This window comes from Nansenia antarctica, assembly GCF_963989245.1.
Source record: "Nansenia antarctica genome assembly, chromosome: 8".
Lineage (NCBI taxonomy): Eukaryota > Metazoa > Chordata > Actinopteri > Argentiniformes > Microstomatidae > Nansenia > Nansenia antarctica.
Window position 1 is genome coordinate 16,098,685 of NC_137678.1, and position 16,352 is coordinate 16,115,036.

Genomic DNA, 16,352 nt, shown 5'->3' on the forward strand with positions numbered 1-16,352 from the left:
TTTACACAAAGCCAGACTTAGATTTAGAAACGATCCATTTTCGGACAGCTCCTCGCCAAAGTAACTAATTATACAAATTATTATTATTTATTATTTCTATGTGTAACCATAGGAAAAAAAGGGATGTCTGTACCGAACGTTCAATTGAGCTTGATTGAATTATGTCTGTCCCGTGTGTGTGTGTGTGTGTGTGTGTGTGTGTGGGGGGGGGGGGGTCAAGGGTCATGAGGATCCTGGGCCTGAAGCTGGTGGGGCGGAATCACTACGATCCGACCAGCGCGGTCATACTGGGGAAACACCGGTAAGTACTAGTAATGAGTTTGGACTTCAAAGAAACGCATTTTAAACTCTTTTTTTCTTTCTTTGGTGTTTTTTTCCCATGCTAACTTGCAGCTGACCCTCTGTCCCCACAGGCTGCAGGTGTGGCCAGGCTACTCCACCACCATAAAGCGCACGGACGGAGGCCTGTACCTCGCAGTGGACGTGTCCCACAAAGTGCTGAGGAACGACTCGGTCCTGGATGTCATGTGAGCAGCACCCTGCGTCTGTCACGGCCTCCCTCCCTGAAGGGGTGGTCACATTGGGCTTACCGTACGACCAGAGCGCTTGCCAAGACACAATGTGCTGCAGCGAATTGTACATTATACAACTTTTCATGGAAGTGATGCATTTTTACTCACAGTGCTTAGAATGTTCATCCACATTTAAACACACATTATGCCTTGTCCCTGGGCATACAGACCACACAGTCTTGGCACATTCACTGATACTCATATATACTCACTTCATATATATGTTTAAACACAGGCATCATTTTCAATCTGTGCAGTGGCACGGATTTAGACACAAGGATAGGATAGAATAGGATACAACTCAAGGATACAAAGTCCTTGGCTTCAACCACTTTAAGCCCACCTACGGGGCTTGTAGCTTGTAGATAGACTGACAGGTGGATGCGGTAAGACAGTGAGCGGTGACAGGGGGACTCATGGGCCCTTCTGCTTTGAAGGAACGTGATCTTCCAGCAGAGCAGAGAGAGCTTCCAGGACGAGTGCACCAAGGAGTTGATAGGCAGCATCGTCATCACCCGCTACAACAACCGCACCTACCGCATCGACGACATCGTGTGGAGCAAGTCCCCCAAAGACACCTTCACTATGGCCGACGGTTCCCAGATCAGCTTTGTGGACTACTACAGGTAGGTCTGACTGTTCCCAGATCAGCTTTGTGGACTACTACAGGTAGGTCTGATGGTTCAGAGATCAGCTTTGTGGTCTATACAGGTAGGTCTCTCTGACTGTTCCCAGATCAGCTTTGTGGACTACTACAGGTAGGTCTGATGGTTCAGAGATCAGCTTTGGAAGGACGAGTGCCATGCCACGTTTGAATAAAGTGTTTTTCTTTTTAAATTATTTTTTATATTTTTTTAATGTCCATCAATCAAGCTTTATTTACATAGAGCCTTTCGTGCAATACAAGGGGCTTAACAGTAAAATGTAAATATGACAATACAATTCTAATACACAATAAAGTAAACATGAACAACAATACAATTAAACTACAGCAATACAGTCAAAATGAACAATACTACAATTAAATGCAGCAATAAAAATAAATAGTCTAGTGTATATTCTAACCTGCTTTGCTTCTTATCTCAACAGCAAAAACTATGGCATCACTGTAAAAGAGGGAGACCAACCCATGCTGGTCCACCGCCCAAAGGAAAGGTCCAAGCCCGGAGAAAAGGTCAAACTATCGTCCTAGTTCACATGAAATGCAAAGAAGGGCACTAGATTTCTGTACCTCAATGCAGCTGTTGTTATTGTGCTACATACTCATGGTGTGCAATATTCATCTCAAACTAGGATTTGGATCACAACATCTAGACTTTATACAGGACTCGTCTAAATTCTTAAAAATCAATGCCACCTACTGTCTGTGCTGAGTATTGAACGTCATTTCAGCATGTGTGGGCTTTTCATACCTCTATTGTATTAGCACATTTACCTCCTAGACAGTGGTGTAGTCTTCGTGATATGCAGGACTACGCCGTATACCCACTATAGCACTATAGGAAAGGCCATGGATTTCCGTATAACCACTTAAAAATGTGTGAGGATACGTAACAGCGTTTTGTGACAGAACTTTCACACTTTCATTCATAAAATTCACCCCGTCTGTGTTATGACTCACTTGACTTTTGGACCACTGGGACTGACTATAGCGTCATATATCATCAACGGGGGGGGAGAAATGCGACCTGAAATATGTCAAAATGCAGCACTATCATGCACAGATCAGCCTTATAACATGTAATGTTAGATATATAACGTTAGACAGAGAGTGCAGATTTATTTATATGGCGTTCCGGAATTAACGATATGAGGCTGGGAGGGAAAAATCACAGTATACCCACTAGAAAAAAACTAGACTACACCACTGGTGCTAGATAATGTTACGGGAACCTATGTGTCTTACAGCAAGTCATAACCCGCGAGATCCTCCTCCTGCCCGAACTGTCCTTCATGACGGGGATCCCTGACAGGATGAGAAAGGACTTCCGGGCCATGAAGGTAAAGTCGTCGTGTCAGCCGCTCAGGCTCCGCCTGGGGTGGTGTCCCTTGACCTCCACCGTTCATGAAGCCCTGTTCTTTTTTTTCTTTTTTTTCTATCACTTGAGTTTTTATTGGGTTTCAGCATAGACATGGACAGGACATCATATCTCCATCTTAAATGGTAAAACAAAGGGTAAAGAAACAAAGCATGGCCCCTCAACAGAGGGGTAAAAAAGTGAAAAGAAAAAGAAAAGTAAGAAAAAAGGGAGAAAATAAGAAGTCCGGAGGTGTTTCAATAAACATGTTACTGGTAATATATTCTGAATGGGTATTAAATTAGAAGATGTCACGTTTCATATAAATGTTCCATTTTTCCCCAGTATTTTTCAAATATATTGATTTTGAGTCTCAAAAGGTATGTCATCTTTTCCATAACAAAAATGTCTCAGACAATGTCCAGCTACTGTTCCTGTATGAAGCCCTGTTCTTAACACAGTCATTGACGGTAACAGTAACTCGGCCTTGCTTTTGTGTACCTAGGACCTGACCATGCACATCAACGTGAACGCTGAGCAGCACACCCATTCACTGAAGCAGCTCCTGAAGCACATCAACACTAACCAGGAAGCCGAGACAGAGCTGGCTCGCTGGGGGCTGGACGTCAGCCAGGACATCCTGGTGGTGAGACCTCCACACACACACACACACACACACACAACCTCCTTACTCTCTGGCCCTTCTGTCATTCTCTCTCTTCTGTCACTCTACTGTTTCTCTGTCGTTACCTGTAACTGTCTGTTCACCAAGCACAAAAAGCTGTACTCCACAACCTTTCTAGAATCTATAAAGCGTAATGCCTTATTCAGGGTTCCCGCGCTGGTCTTAAAAAGCCTTAAAGTCTAAAATCCAACAAAGTTAGTTATTCAGTTATTCGGTCTAAAAATGAGGTACTAAGTCTTAAAAATGAGATCCTGCAAGGAAATCAGTCCGACCACATCTATTTATGCAGAAATTAATCAAGCTGGAACCCAAAAAAAATCAAATTCGCTTCCTTTTTTGTCTGTATGGCAGTGAAATCCCTAATTTCATCACCTCAAGGATGACACAAAGCGATCATATGGTGTTGCGAATAGGTCTAAAATTCTATTTAAAGAGGTCTCCAAAAAGGTCTTAAATTTGACTTGTAGGAACTCTGTCTAGGCCTAAATGAAGAAGTCAAAGTCAAAGTCAAAAGTCACTTTATTGTCTCATCACTGGGAGATTTGTATTGGGCTTGCACCCCACAGCAGCCAACAAAGAGCAACAGACAATACAGAATGTTAACACACAAACAGAAGGCAGCCCTGATTAAAACAGGAGTGGAAATAAAACGATAAGCAAGATATGTTCACATTCATCTGGTGCAGTTTAAAAGTTTCGACATTGTTTTATAAGCTCCCAGACGATAAAAATAATGAACAGTAGTCTTGCTAAAACCATCATCTCGTTACCACACAGGTATGAATACAGGCTCACACAGCGTTAAACTGCTAAAAACACGATAAAACAAACATCTAGGACGAGGCAGCCCGGGTCGCTACAGAGCAGCGCCACCGGAAGTTAGGATCCTTAGAAAAGTGAAGGAACTGATGTAGACGAGAGGGGGGGAAAACTCCTCCCCTAAAGTGGCTTGTTAGAGGGCTGTCCTCCTTAATCAACTAAAAGCAGTGTACAGCGAGAAGGGTAAGAGCTATTCTCAAGAGTCCCTCCCCGCTGATGATGGACAGCTGGCAGGACTTTCTGACATCTCCTAATGGATCAGGACAGCTGCTGAAACACAAACACCTAACGAGTTACAGAGGACTCTACGGTGAAGGCGAAAGAGCGTTTATGCATAGCCCCTGACTCCTAATCCTTCATGCACATATGCACAAATCCACAACCTGGTTTTACGAGCACCTGGGACTGATTTCCCACTTGAAACATTTAATGCACACAAACTCGCGACGAGCACCAATGTCGATCATTCGATACGCTATAGATATGAGTCAACATCGATATGAGAGTGGTATATCACGAATATAACTCTCTCCTTCCTCTTTATGATCATGTAAACATTGTTGGTCGCAAGGGTGCATGAACATTTCCCCGGCCAGTCAGCCATTAAGCTCACAGAACAGACGTACGTAACCGACTGGTAGAAATACAAATGTAAGTTGATTCCTTTGGTGTTCAAAATGTATCCTATTTGCAAAGATGGGTTTCTAGCAAACTTGAAAAACTGCACACATACACTGGCTCCCCGCTGGTGGAATGAGCTTCCCACGGCTGTCAGAACTGCAGAGTCACTACCCATCTTCCGTCGTAGACTGAAGACCCATCTCTTCAGGTTACACCTTAACTGCTCCTCCTGAGACATCTACTGCCCCCCAGCACTGCGTCTCCTGAAGACACCCGCTTTTCCCCTCTACTGTGTCCCCTAAAAACTTCTATTGACCCCGTTGTACTGTTTCTCTGTTTCTCCAGTGTCTATATAAAAAAAAAAACGTAAGAAAAACCGAGGTTTAGAAGAAGGTTTTCCTTCTATCAATGGCCCCGGGCCTGAGCTGGATTACTCTTCCTGCTACGACTGGTGGATTGTAAGGCTGCCACGATTAGTCGACTAGTCACGACGACGTCGACTACCAAAATCGTCGCCGACATATTTGGTAATCGCCGTAGTCGCATGTTTTTTTTTAGCTGAAATAAGCGTAGTTTTTTTTTTTTTTTTTTTTTTTGCCTAGCACCAGGGGAGCCCCCCCTCCCAAATTTCGTTGTTTGGTACCTGTACTATATCAATGACAATAAAGACCATTCATTTCATTCGATAAGCATTCGTTTTTCTTCCCTGAAGCTGCCACTGGCTAGCGTCTCCCAGTGTCTTTGATGTACATGCGCAGTGTCGGTCATCCGGGGCACACGTGACTTCCCCGGAAAAACAAACAGAGAAATGTCTTCCTGTCCTCGTACCTCTAAAGTGTGGGAGCATTTCAACCACAACGTTGAAAAAAAGAATGTAAAATGTAAAATTTGCAAAGCTGAACTCGCTTATCATGGCAGCACGTCTATGATGCGCGAGCATCTAAAAAGGAAGCACGTTGTGGCAGATGACGAGGAAGACGATGGCTCGTCTCGGTAAGCTAGTTAGCTTGTTATTGGCTAACGATATCGTTACGTTAAAAGCCTTCTTACATTATTTTACGTTGTCATCAAAGCGATACTTATCAAATAGCTAAAAATTTTGTCTTAACGTTACAGTGCTAAGAAGGCGCGTTCTACTATGAGATGAGTGAAGCAAAGCAAAACTTTTGTACTCTGTACAAGTATTTACTTTTGTTTTTGTATTCTTTTGGTTGCCTAGTGCCTAGCCTACCTCATTTTACTCAGCAGTTTGCACCCTCTACTACTCTTTACATTACATTACATGCAAGTGATGCCAGAAATAAATCTGCAAAGTTCATTAAAATATCTATTTTTGAGTGAACAATCATTTTAATTGTCTTTATTTTTAGTTAGCACATGCCTACAACAACAACTAACAACTTCAAGCTAAATTTAGAAGCTGATTTAGAAGATGATAGCTAAATAAGATTGAGTAATTGTGCGATAAGCTGTAATTTATGATCCGATTAGTCGACTAATCGTTAAATTAATCGGTGACTAGTCGACTATGAAAATAATCGTTTGTGGCAGCCCTAGTGGATTGATGATTCACTTGCTTAGTCAAATGTATTGATTGTAAGTCGCTTTGGAATAAGCCGTCTGCTAAATGCCAAAAATGTAAGAAATGTAAATGTAAAAAGCATGGGCATGTGAGGTCTTTAGCTGTTGTCAGCATTGGGCTGCGACTTGCTACCGAAGCACGACTTGCTACCGAAGCACGACTTGCACTATAAACTAGAAATGTTTTGTTCTAACTAAGTAAGCACCGGCTGAGGAAATGCAACTACAATGATGGACACTGACATGGAAAGTTTCTATCACTAACACAGACCCTGAACCTTCTCTTTGACCGATTTTAACACTTCTCTTTTTTGCGTCAGACTACAGGAAGATCTCTGCCCTTGGAGACCATCTGTCTGCAGTCTGCATCCTTTGTCACGGGCGCTGACGTCAACTGGTCCAGGGAGATTTGCAGGGACGCTTCCATCAGCTGTGTGAGTCTAGGGTCGACCACTGCGCTATCCTGCCAAGGGACTGACTTGTGCATGCGCCGCGATCTTTATCAGAGTTGATTAAAGATGCTCCGTGCCGCCGCGATACGTGGACCCCTCAAACTGTTAATCGACAAAACAAGAGAAATTGAAAACAGCCTGAGGGCCCTGTCACACAAATGTTTTTTTGGCTTTCTGAGCGGCAACTCACTCAGCCTGATTAATTGTGTCTGTATCGCTCTCTCCTCATTTCATGCTGTCGAGGGCAAATTTCCATTACCGTGTGTGAGTGGTTGGTTTCTTCAGGCTTCACTGATTGCCTGGAGGTATGTCTACCTCTCGGGTTATCTTGGTTGTCAAATGTAGAACAGCCATCAGGTGAGATGTTTATATACAAGTACGTCCTCCTGTCTCACCTGCACTTTTTTATTGCCACCGTTTACAGGTTATTTTTTTCTGAGTGGGGCAGTCCCACTCATATTTGTCATTTCATTGGACAGAGATAGTGAAGACAGACAGGAGAGTAAGGAGAAGAAGGGTATGTCAGCAGGGCATGGGTCTGATTCGAACCCAGGCCGACATGGGCGTATGTGTGCACTGTAGAACCGTGGTGCTACTCCCCAGGCCACTTTCTTGTCTTGTTCAATGTATTATTTGTTTCAAATAAGATAGAAAAAGTGTAGAGCGTTCGGTTTTCATCCGCTCACTGTCCTGGTCCGTTTGTCTCTCAAGATCCCCATGCGCTGCTGGGCCATCTTCTACCCCCCCCGCTGCGCCGACCAGACGGAGGAGCTGGTGGCCACCTTCGGGAAGGTGGCGGGGCCCATGGGTCTGCGTCTGGACCGACCCATCCGGGTGGAGCTGAGGGACGACCGCACGGAGACCTACGTCAAGAGCATCCACTCCCAGCTCACCAGACAGGTAGGGGGGGGGGCCGACAGGCGTCTGTCTGTCTCACTCCGCGAGGGTGTCGTTCATAACACACGGACGGTAGTGCCTGCCGACTTGAGACAAGTGTTGTGAAGTAATGAGTTTATTGATTTGATTGAGTTTATCGTACAGAACAAAAGCCAGTGAGTGGGGTGGTTCAGGTTACCATAGTGACTGTATTCATGAACTTTCCCTCTCTCTCTCTCTCTTTTATCGTGGCGCGTTTCAGCCCAACGTGCAGATGGTGGTGTGCATCATGACAGGCAACAGAGACGACCTCTACAGCGCCATCAAGAAGATGTGCTGCGTCCAGAACCCCGTCCCCTCGCAGGTCCGTCACGCCTCTCACCACTGGGATCACCACAGACCCAAACCCCTTCAATGTTCAAAGCAGGGCTCACCACAGACCCAAACCCCTTCAATGTTCAAAGCGCTTAAAGTACTCGAATTTGACGCTCAGAAATGAAATGTAAGACCTTGAAAATCTGACAGTTTCTCAGTTGGGTCTCAATTGATTTCGAAGTTCCCCGGGTTCCATGAGAATTATCCTGGAATATCATTTCAGATGTTGTTGTTTTTTTTGCGAGCAATATATAACCACTTCGGTTTTGTTTCCCGCTGTTTCAATTGACGAGTGCTCTGCTGCCCTGTTACGCATGCTGTCGTCGTGGTAATGTAGATAGACAACATGGAGTGCGATAACAGAACCACTACATGGAGGTAATGTGGGCTTGCTTCAAGGAGAACTAGAACATAACCTAGGTGAACAGGCCTCCATCCATCTGTGTAGGCACTACTTTGGTTTTAAATCCAGCAAGAACATACACGTTTTGATCTGTATTTGAAAAAACTATAATTAGACAATACTCACATTCTTCTTCTTACATATGTAAGAAATAGAAAATAAAAATGTTAACGCCAAAGAGCACATTTTGACACTAGAAGCCCGGCCCTCCTTACTAACCAACGTACCCAGGTTTATGTCTGGAGCCTGCCATTCCTTAGTGTATCAGTGGAATCATTCGCAGGGGTGCAAACTTGTCACCTTTCTGCTAAATTAGCAGTTTTCACCTTAAAATAGGTCATCCATGTGAATTGTGTCGATCTGCAAAAAAAAAAATTTGGGTGGGGGGGGGGGGTCTAAGTGTCATCCAAGTCTCATGATGCGCGAGCTAACTAATCTTCCTGTCTGCTGAACTCCACTACTGTTGAAATAACTTTTAGCTTCAGGCAGCTAGGTACAATTCCTGACAGCGTGGAGAACAACAGTCACAGTAAACTGTTTTCGAAGTAATTCTGCAGGTGTTAAGGTCAGGGCTGCCGCTACTTACACGCGCCTCATTGTTAGACCACCGTTAGTGCTAGCGATATCCATTTAGCACTATTAGTGCTAGCACTACCCCCCCCCCGGGAACCTCTAAGGTTAGCCACGCATTGATCATTTTCTTAGTTTTCAGTCAAAAGTGTCACCTTTTTGGGCCATCACCAGTTTGCACCCCTGCATTGAATTCGGTCAATACGATGTTGCAAATAATGAACTGGCGGTGTCAGGTCAGGACTTAGGAATCATTAGAATATCATTTTAAAGAGCTTCCATATTGAATATAACATTGACGGACATCGTTGGTGTAACGGTAAATAGGGATGCTCCGATCTGGATTTTTGGGGCCGATACCGATCACCGATTTTTTTTTCCAAGATCAACCGATACCGATACCGATTTTTTTTTAAATACATAGCTGTAGGCCTACTGACTGGATAGCCTACATATTTTTTGCTTTTTAGACAAAAGTTTTGATCCATTAGGCACCAAGCAAATGCAGACCCATTTTTATGGCATAGTAAAAGTCTGGCCTATCACCCAGTTAGGGCCTGAAGCCCAAGTCAGTGGATATGGCTGTATAAAAGACATCATAAACGTGGCCTTCATGGTTTACATACTGTTACGTCCTCCTATGTTTTCTGTTCAGTTATCTGTCTTCCCCAGGTGTTCATCGTTTTGCCCAGTCCACGTGTCCAATCATCAAATCCACCTGTGTTCCTGCCCTTGGAATCCTCACTCAAGTCCACCTGTGTCATCCAATCAATGTTCCCCCTGCCCCCTGAATAGGCCCTCAAAATAATTATTCAGTATATATATATAGCCTACTTCAATATACAGTATATCAGACAAATGCTAAATGACACATTTAATTTGAATGTAACCTCTTTTAATTAACAATAGGCTATACAAGTTGCCAACAGCTTGGTAAAAAAAGGAAACTAAATTGGGACATTATATGAAAATATTTATGGAAGTCTCATATCACTTGAACTTCACTCTAAGCATGGAGGGCAAATGCCTTCATACAGTAAGATAAATAAATAATAATATATAAAATATCTGAACCTCAGTCCCAACTCTAAATTCTGATTTTCAATGAAATGTGTAAATACAAATAAACAATAAATGTGAAAGAACAAAGATGGCACAGAACAAACAGAATGTGAAAGAACAAAGGTAGCCTAATTTCTACAAATATCAAAATGAATGCCAGACCCAGTCCTATGCTAAATCCTATACTCTAAATACAGAACTTCACTCTGTAAGCATGGAGGGTAAATTCATCTTTATGAAAATCAGCATCTCTGCATTCTTTGATGATAGTCTATTTCTTTTCTCATCAATAATGTGTGCCGCTGTGCTGAACAGACGCTCGCTGTTAACACTTGTGCAGGGTGCGCCAAGATACACACGGGCAACCTCGGCAAGCGCTGGAAAACGGTCCTTATTGACCTGCCAGAAAGCCAAAGGTGGTGCGCTTCGTGCTATCGGTGCCTCACAGAGATAGAATTTAGTCTGCAAGTTTGCAGAATCACAGCTGTCGGGAGCACCCTGTTCCTCCTGAGTATTCAATATTTCGGAATACATGGCCTGCAACGACTAGGGATGCTCCGATCTGGATTTTTGGGGCCGATACCGATCACCGATTTTTTTCCTCAAGATCAACCGATACCGATACCGATACCGATTTTTTTTTTAATACATAACTGTAGGCCTACTGACTGGATAGCCTACATATTTTTTGCTTTTTAGACAAAAGTTTTGATCCATTAGGCACCAAGCAAACGCAGACCCATTTTTATGGCATAGTAAAGGTCTGGCCTATCACCCAGTTAGGGCCTGAAGCCCAAGTCAGTCGATATGGCTGTATAAAAGACATCATAAACGTGGCCTTCATGGTTTACATACTGTTACGTCCTCCTATGTTTTCTGTTCAGTTATCTGTCTTCCCCAGGGGAAAAAAAAAAAAAAAAAAAAAGATCGGTTTTTGCGATCGGCCATTTTTGCCGATCACCGATCGAGTCATTTGGAGTGAAATCGGCCGATTTAAATCGGTGGCCGATAAATCGGAGCATCCCTAGCAACGACCCTGCTCGGGCCACTTTGCGGGGAGGCTCTGTGTGCGTTTCTTCGCCTGTCCGTGGTGGGTCTGAAGACACTGTAGGGACAAACGGGGCCAATAATTTAAACGCAGGCCTAACAGTTCTGTACTCGTTATACAGTATACGACAAATTAAACGTTCTATTCTACACTACAGTTCTAACCTGCTTTTGTGGCCAGGACACCGGAAAGCAATGTGCGTGCATGGGTCTTGCAAGCATCGTTTGTGAAGTAACGGTCCTTGTACCTTTCATGACAAAATAAAACATTAGCCTGACATTTATTTATTTGCGGTAAACCTACAGAAAAAAATAGGCTATAAAATAGCCTATGTTACTCACCTGGGATCAAGTACTGTAGCCAGGACGTAGAGAGGCTCAGATTCGATGAGGCTGAATCGCTTTCGGAGAGCTTCCAAAAGTGTTTCTTTCGCCGTCTTAACACCCTGGTCAGTTTCAGCACTTGTCTGGAGCAGACGGGTCAGTGCCATGATGGCTGGAATAACATCCGCTGCCGACGCTGTTGATGAACTGATGTCTCGTGTAAGCTCCTCGAATGGTGTAAGTAGTGACACTATATTTTCCATCAGTTTCCACTGACTGGCGTTGTAGGTGCATGGCAAATCGTAGTCGGCTGCATAGGACAGCAACACGCGTTTCTGCTCGAGGAGACTCTGTAGCATATAAAAAGAGCTATTCCACCTCGTTTCTACATCTTGTTGCAATCTATGCAGAGGTTGACCAAGCTGTTTCTGTATGTCTTGAAGACGCGAATAAGACGAAGACGAATGTTTAAAATGTCCGACAATTCGTCTCCCCATAGCCAGTATGTCACGGATGGCACGCTGTGACAACAGTCCCTCTTTCACGACAAGTTGCAGGCTGTGTGCCATGCAGCCTAAGCTGGGTAGACCAGCATCTCTCATGCCCTTTGCCATATTTTGGGCATTGTCCCGAAGTATCACATGCACTCTGTCTTTCGGGATGTTCCATGACTCCAACATAGTGTTGAATGCACCTGCCAACGCCGCAGCCGTGTGTGAACCTGAAAACTCTTGGGAGTGTAGAACCGCCTGCTTCAGTTCAAAGTTGTCGTTGATCCATTGTGCGGTAAGACTCAGCATGGACATCGGTGACACACTTGAACTCCAAATATCCGAGGTAAAACTAATAGCAGTTACGTTGCTTTGTAGAAGGGTGTTAATGTTGTTATATACGGTCTGGTATAACTCGGGCAAAGCGACGTCGGTGAAGTACTTGCGTCCGGGTATTTTGTACCGCGGATCCAAATGGGTTAACAGCCGTGTGAAACCCGCATCCTGTACCACTGATAGAGGCTGTTCATCTAGCCCAATAAATTCCATTACTGCCTTTGTTATGTCTTTTGCTTTTTTACTATCGCTACGGTATGGCTCGCTGCTTTGAAACGCTGCCAAAACTGTGGGCTGTTTTAGCTTCATAGACGGGCCCGCTGCTGCTGATGTTGCAGCAGCCTTTACCTTCTCATATTCACGAAACTCCGTTACATGACGATTCGTCAAATGTCGTATAAGGTTTGTCGTATTGTACGACTTACTTGACTGTCCTCCACGAGAGATGTCTTGTTTGCAGACGTTGCATATAGCATTTTTCGGATCTTTGGGGGACACTGTGAAAAACTGCCAAACTGACGACATGGCCATGCACGAGTCTGACAGCGGATCCTTCCGCTGCCGCATCGCATTCGCGACTGACGGATCCTTCCGCTGCCGCATTCGCACGTCGGAAAAGTAGAGCAATGCAAAAAAGATCGGTTTTTGCGATCGGCCATTTTTGCCGATCACCGATCGAGTCATTTGGAGTGAAATCGGCCGATTTAAATCGGTGGCCGATAAATCGGAGCATCCCTAACGGTAAATAGCCTACTGTAAAAACAACAACAACCTGCAGTCAAATGTGACGTCTGGAGTGAAACTAATGTAATTAGCGTTTGGAAACACCGGTGTGATGAAGGGCGCATGGCGGTTCTTCACATGCTGCACTGGGTTTTATGTCATCGCTTTGATCATGCAAATAATGATAGCCTGTCTGTGTTGCTGTTGAGGTTGAAATGGGTAAGCCATTCATAACTGTAGTGTCAGCTTCAATTCATCATCATGAGGGTCAAAGCTAGACTGAGAGTGCAAGCGGTCCATTTGCGCCTTTTGGGAGCAGGCGTTAACCACACCTCAGGACGTGACTAGGAGAAGTCGGCGATCAAAAAAAGCTGTGGTAGTCATGGAAATGCCTCCCGTTTTCTTTTTTTGGAATAATGCTATTATGTTAAAAACACGATTGGGGTAAAATGGGGGATGGAGGAGGGCATGGGCTTCACAATGGCAGAGTTGTTTTATTATAGTCTCACCTCGCACCCGCGGGCGTCCGTTTGGTATGATGTGTTAAAGTAGTCCTGTGGGATTTGGATAGTTAGTTAGATGGTTGTATAGTTTGACTGAAGCGGTATCTTTTCTACGATAATTATAAGAATATAATAAATGACAGATGAGAAAACGGTCTCCCATCACAGTTATATCCTTTCAGATAATAATAATAATAATAATAATAACTTTAATTTATATAGCGCCTTTCAAAAAGCCCAAGGACGCTTTACAGGGGAATGATCGGACAGACAAAACAGAAAACAAACAAAAGCAAAACTGAAACAATGACTAGGGGCCAAAGGCCTTGGAGAACAGATGAGTTTTGAGGGCTAGTTTGAAGGAGTCCAGGGTGGGGGCGTTGCGGATCACTGTGGGGAGGGAGATACAGTATGTGTAATGAGGGAGATATGTGTACGCCGATAATATGCATGGAACTTTTCCTGGATACATGGTGTACAGGTTTTTCGCCCTTGCTTGCTTGCTTTGCGCCGGTGGTCCTTGGGCCTCCCCTTGGGGGCCCCCGGCTGCCCGGTGTGCTTGGTCTGTTCCGCCGCCGGGTCACCTGCTTGGCCGTCCTTGTGCGGGGCCTTTGTGATCTGTGCTTGCTTGGCTGGGCCGGGTGTGCTGGTGGTGGGGCGGGCTGGGTGTGTGGGGCGGCGGGGGCTCCCCGGGGGGGGGGTGTGGGGGCCCACCGCTGGGTGCTGGTAGGCAAACTGGCTAGTAGTCGCTCTATGTATAGAGGGCTGCAAGGGAATTTTCCTGGCTACATAGTGTACAGGTTTTTACTTTTACTTTTGCCTGCTTGCGGCTCTGTCAGTATTGATTGATTGATTGATTGATTGATTGACTGAGAATGTTCATTATGTGAAGCGCATTGAGTTGCATCTTGTAAGAAATGCGCTATACAAATAAAATTTGATTTGATTTGATATGTGAATGCTGGGAGTAGGGGCTAGGGACAGAGACTATACACAAAACCAAATGTTTCTCAACTGCTTGTTCAGTCAAACCCAAAGGTTTAATCACTTGTGTTTGTTCACATTGTGTAGGTCATCAATATCCGGACCATCTCCCAGCCTCAGAAGCTGAGGAGCATCGCCCAGAAGATCTTGCTGCAGATGAACTGTAAACTTGGGGGAGAGCTGTGGACTGTGAAAATCCCTCTGGTGAGTATGAAACTCGTATTATGCTGGGTGTCCACGAAGGTGACTATGGTAAGATCAATCAATCAGACTGTATTTATACTATAATGCAGGACAAGTAGGTAAAAACAAAGAGATATCAAAAACACAACAAGATAAAAACAGAGAGATATTAAAAACGATATTAAACAAGATAAAGGACAAAGATGTTCTGTAAATATTAAAATATTAGTTTTTCTGTGACAAAAGACGAGACAATAACTGAACGAAAATGCACTGCTCAAAGAAATGAAGGGAACACTTCGAGGATATGCCTCCCCAGATCGTCACTGACACACCAAACCGGTCATGCTGGATGATGTTGCGGGCAGCATAACGTTCGCCACAGCGTCTCCAGGTGCTTTCACGTCTGTCACATGTGCTCAGGGTGAACCTGCTTTCATCTGTGAAGAGAACTGGGCGCCAATGGCGAACCTGCCAGTTCTGGTGTTCTCTGGCAAATGCCAATCGAGCTGCATGGTGCTGGACGTCCCACTAGAGGACGTCTGGTCCTCATGCCACCCTCATGGAATCTGTTTCTATTTGGTCAGAAACATGCACATGAGTAGCCAGCTGGAGGTCATTTTGTAGGGCTCTGGCAGGGCTCCTCCTGTTCTTCCTCACATAAAGGAGCAGATACCGGTCCTGCTGCTGGGTTAGCCCTGTCCAGCTCTCCTTGTGTAATGGCCCATCTCCCGGGTATCTCCTCTACGCTCTTGAGACTGCTGAGAGACACAGCAAACCTTCTTGCAGGGCTTAAAGTTCTCCGGCACGGTGCCGGATTTCCGGCGCGGGGGAATTTTGAGCAAAATAAATAAATAAAATCACATGCTTTTTGTTTACATCGTAATTTAAAGAGTCATCTTCAGCAAAGAGACAGTTCCGCCTACCAATGGTATCACATTGCTCAAGCCAACCAACGACTTCTAGCCAATCGGAGGCAGAGTAGTGGGGCGGGCCTTAAGAAGTTTGAATGAGTGTAATGTTAGCTTGTAGAGACGTTCGCTTTTAGCAGCCCGCTATCTCGCTAACTTTAGTAAGAGTCTATTAAAATGGAAGCCAAGTTTCTTAAACCTGGCGAAGACACAGCTATACTAGAACGAGGAGTAAGGAATAAATGGCGCTGGGCATGGATAGAGGAGAGTAGCAGGGTTTTTCCTGCATAGAGAACTATGAGGCGGCTGCCTCCGTCCCAGCTCTCGACAAAACTCTGGCAGTCGTATTTTCTACAAGCTTCATTTCTAACTGCAATTGCGGCATTGCGCCGACGTGGTGGCGGGGGCGCTGTTTCACAAATAAGTTAGCTTTCGCGTTTGCTAGCGAAACAGCTGATAGTTGATGTTGACTGCTCAAGGAGAATACATATTTGAAAGTACAGAATGCCTGAGAGCCTTATATTGCATTATATTACATTATATTTTGAATGGTCATCTGGTGCCTGAATATTGTGTTTTCCTTTACATATATAATGACATTTCCACCATAAATTGATGGAGAAAGGGCACAAATTGGTGCATATCAATTCACCAGAATGCAAGAAATTAAGTGTTTGATGTTTAAGGACCCCCAGACAGCCCTGCTTCATGGGTCCCCCCCGATGTCAAACACCACTGGTACCACCTCCCCAGGAAAAACCCTGAGTAGTGACGGGAAGCCTTATGGGACGTGGTGCCAAGAAGGAGAATATAAGT

General features: G+C 44.6%; 1 protein-coding gene across 1 annotated transcript in view; it reads left to right on the forward strand.

Moving 5' to 3' along the window:
* Positions 1 to 16,352, forward strand: part of LOC308163927 (piwi-like protein 2) — a gene marked incomplete at both ends in the record, with an annotated part of 29,732 nt that overhangs the window by 3,399 nt on the left and 9,981 nt on the right. The window contains 10 exons of the mRNA XM_080538101.1: positions 221 to 301; positions 414 to 527; positions 1,010 to 1,198; positions 1,662 to 1,746; positions 2,481 to 2,573; positions 3,096 to 3,236; positions 6,617 to 6,730; positions 7,460 to 7,648; positions 7,887 to 7,988; positions 14,530 to 14,646. Coding sequence (XP_080394227.1) covers positions 221 to 301; positions 414 to 527; positions 1,010 to 1,198; positions 1,662 to 1,746; positions 2,481 to 2,573; positions 3,096 to 3,236; positions 6,617 to 6,730; positions 7,460 to 7,648; positions 7,887 to 7,988; positions 14,530 to 14,646 — 1,225 coding nt within the window. The remainder of the gene's footprint in view (positions 1 to 220; positions 302 to 413; positions 528 to 1,009; positions 1,199 to 1,661; positions 1,747 to 2,480; positions 2,574 to 3,095; positions 3,237 to 6,616; positions 6,731 to 7,459; positions 7,649 to 7,886; positions 7,989 to 14,529; positions 14,647 to 16,352) is intronic.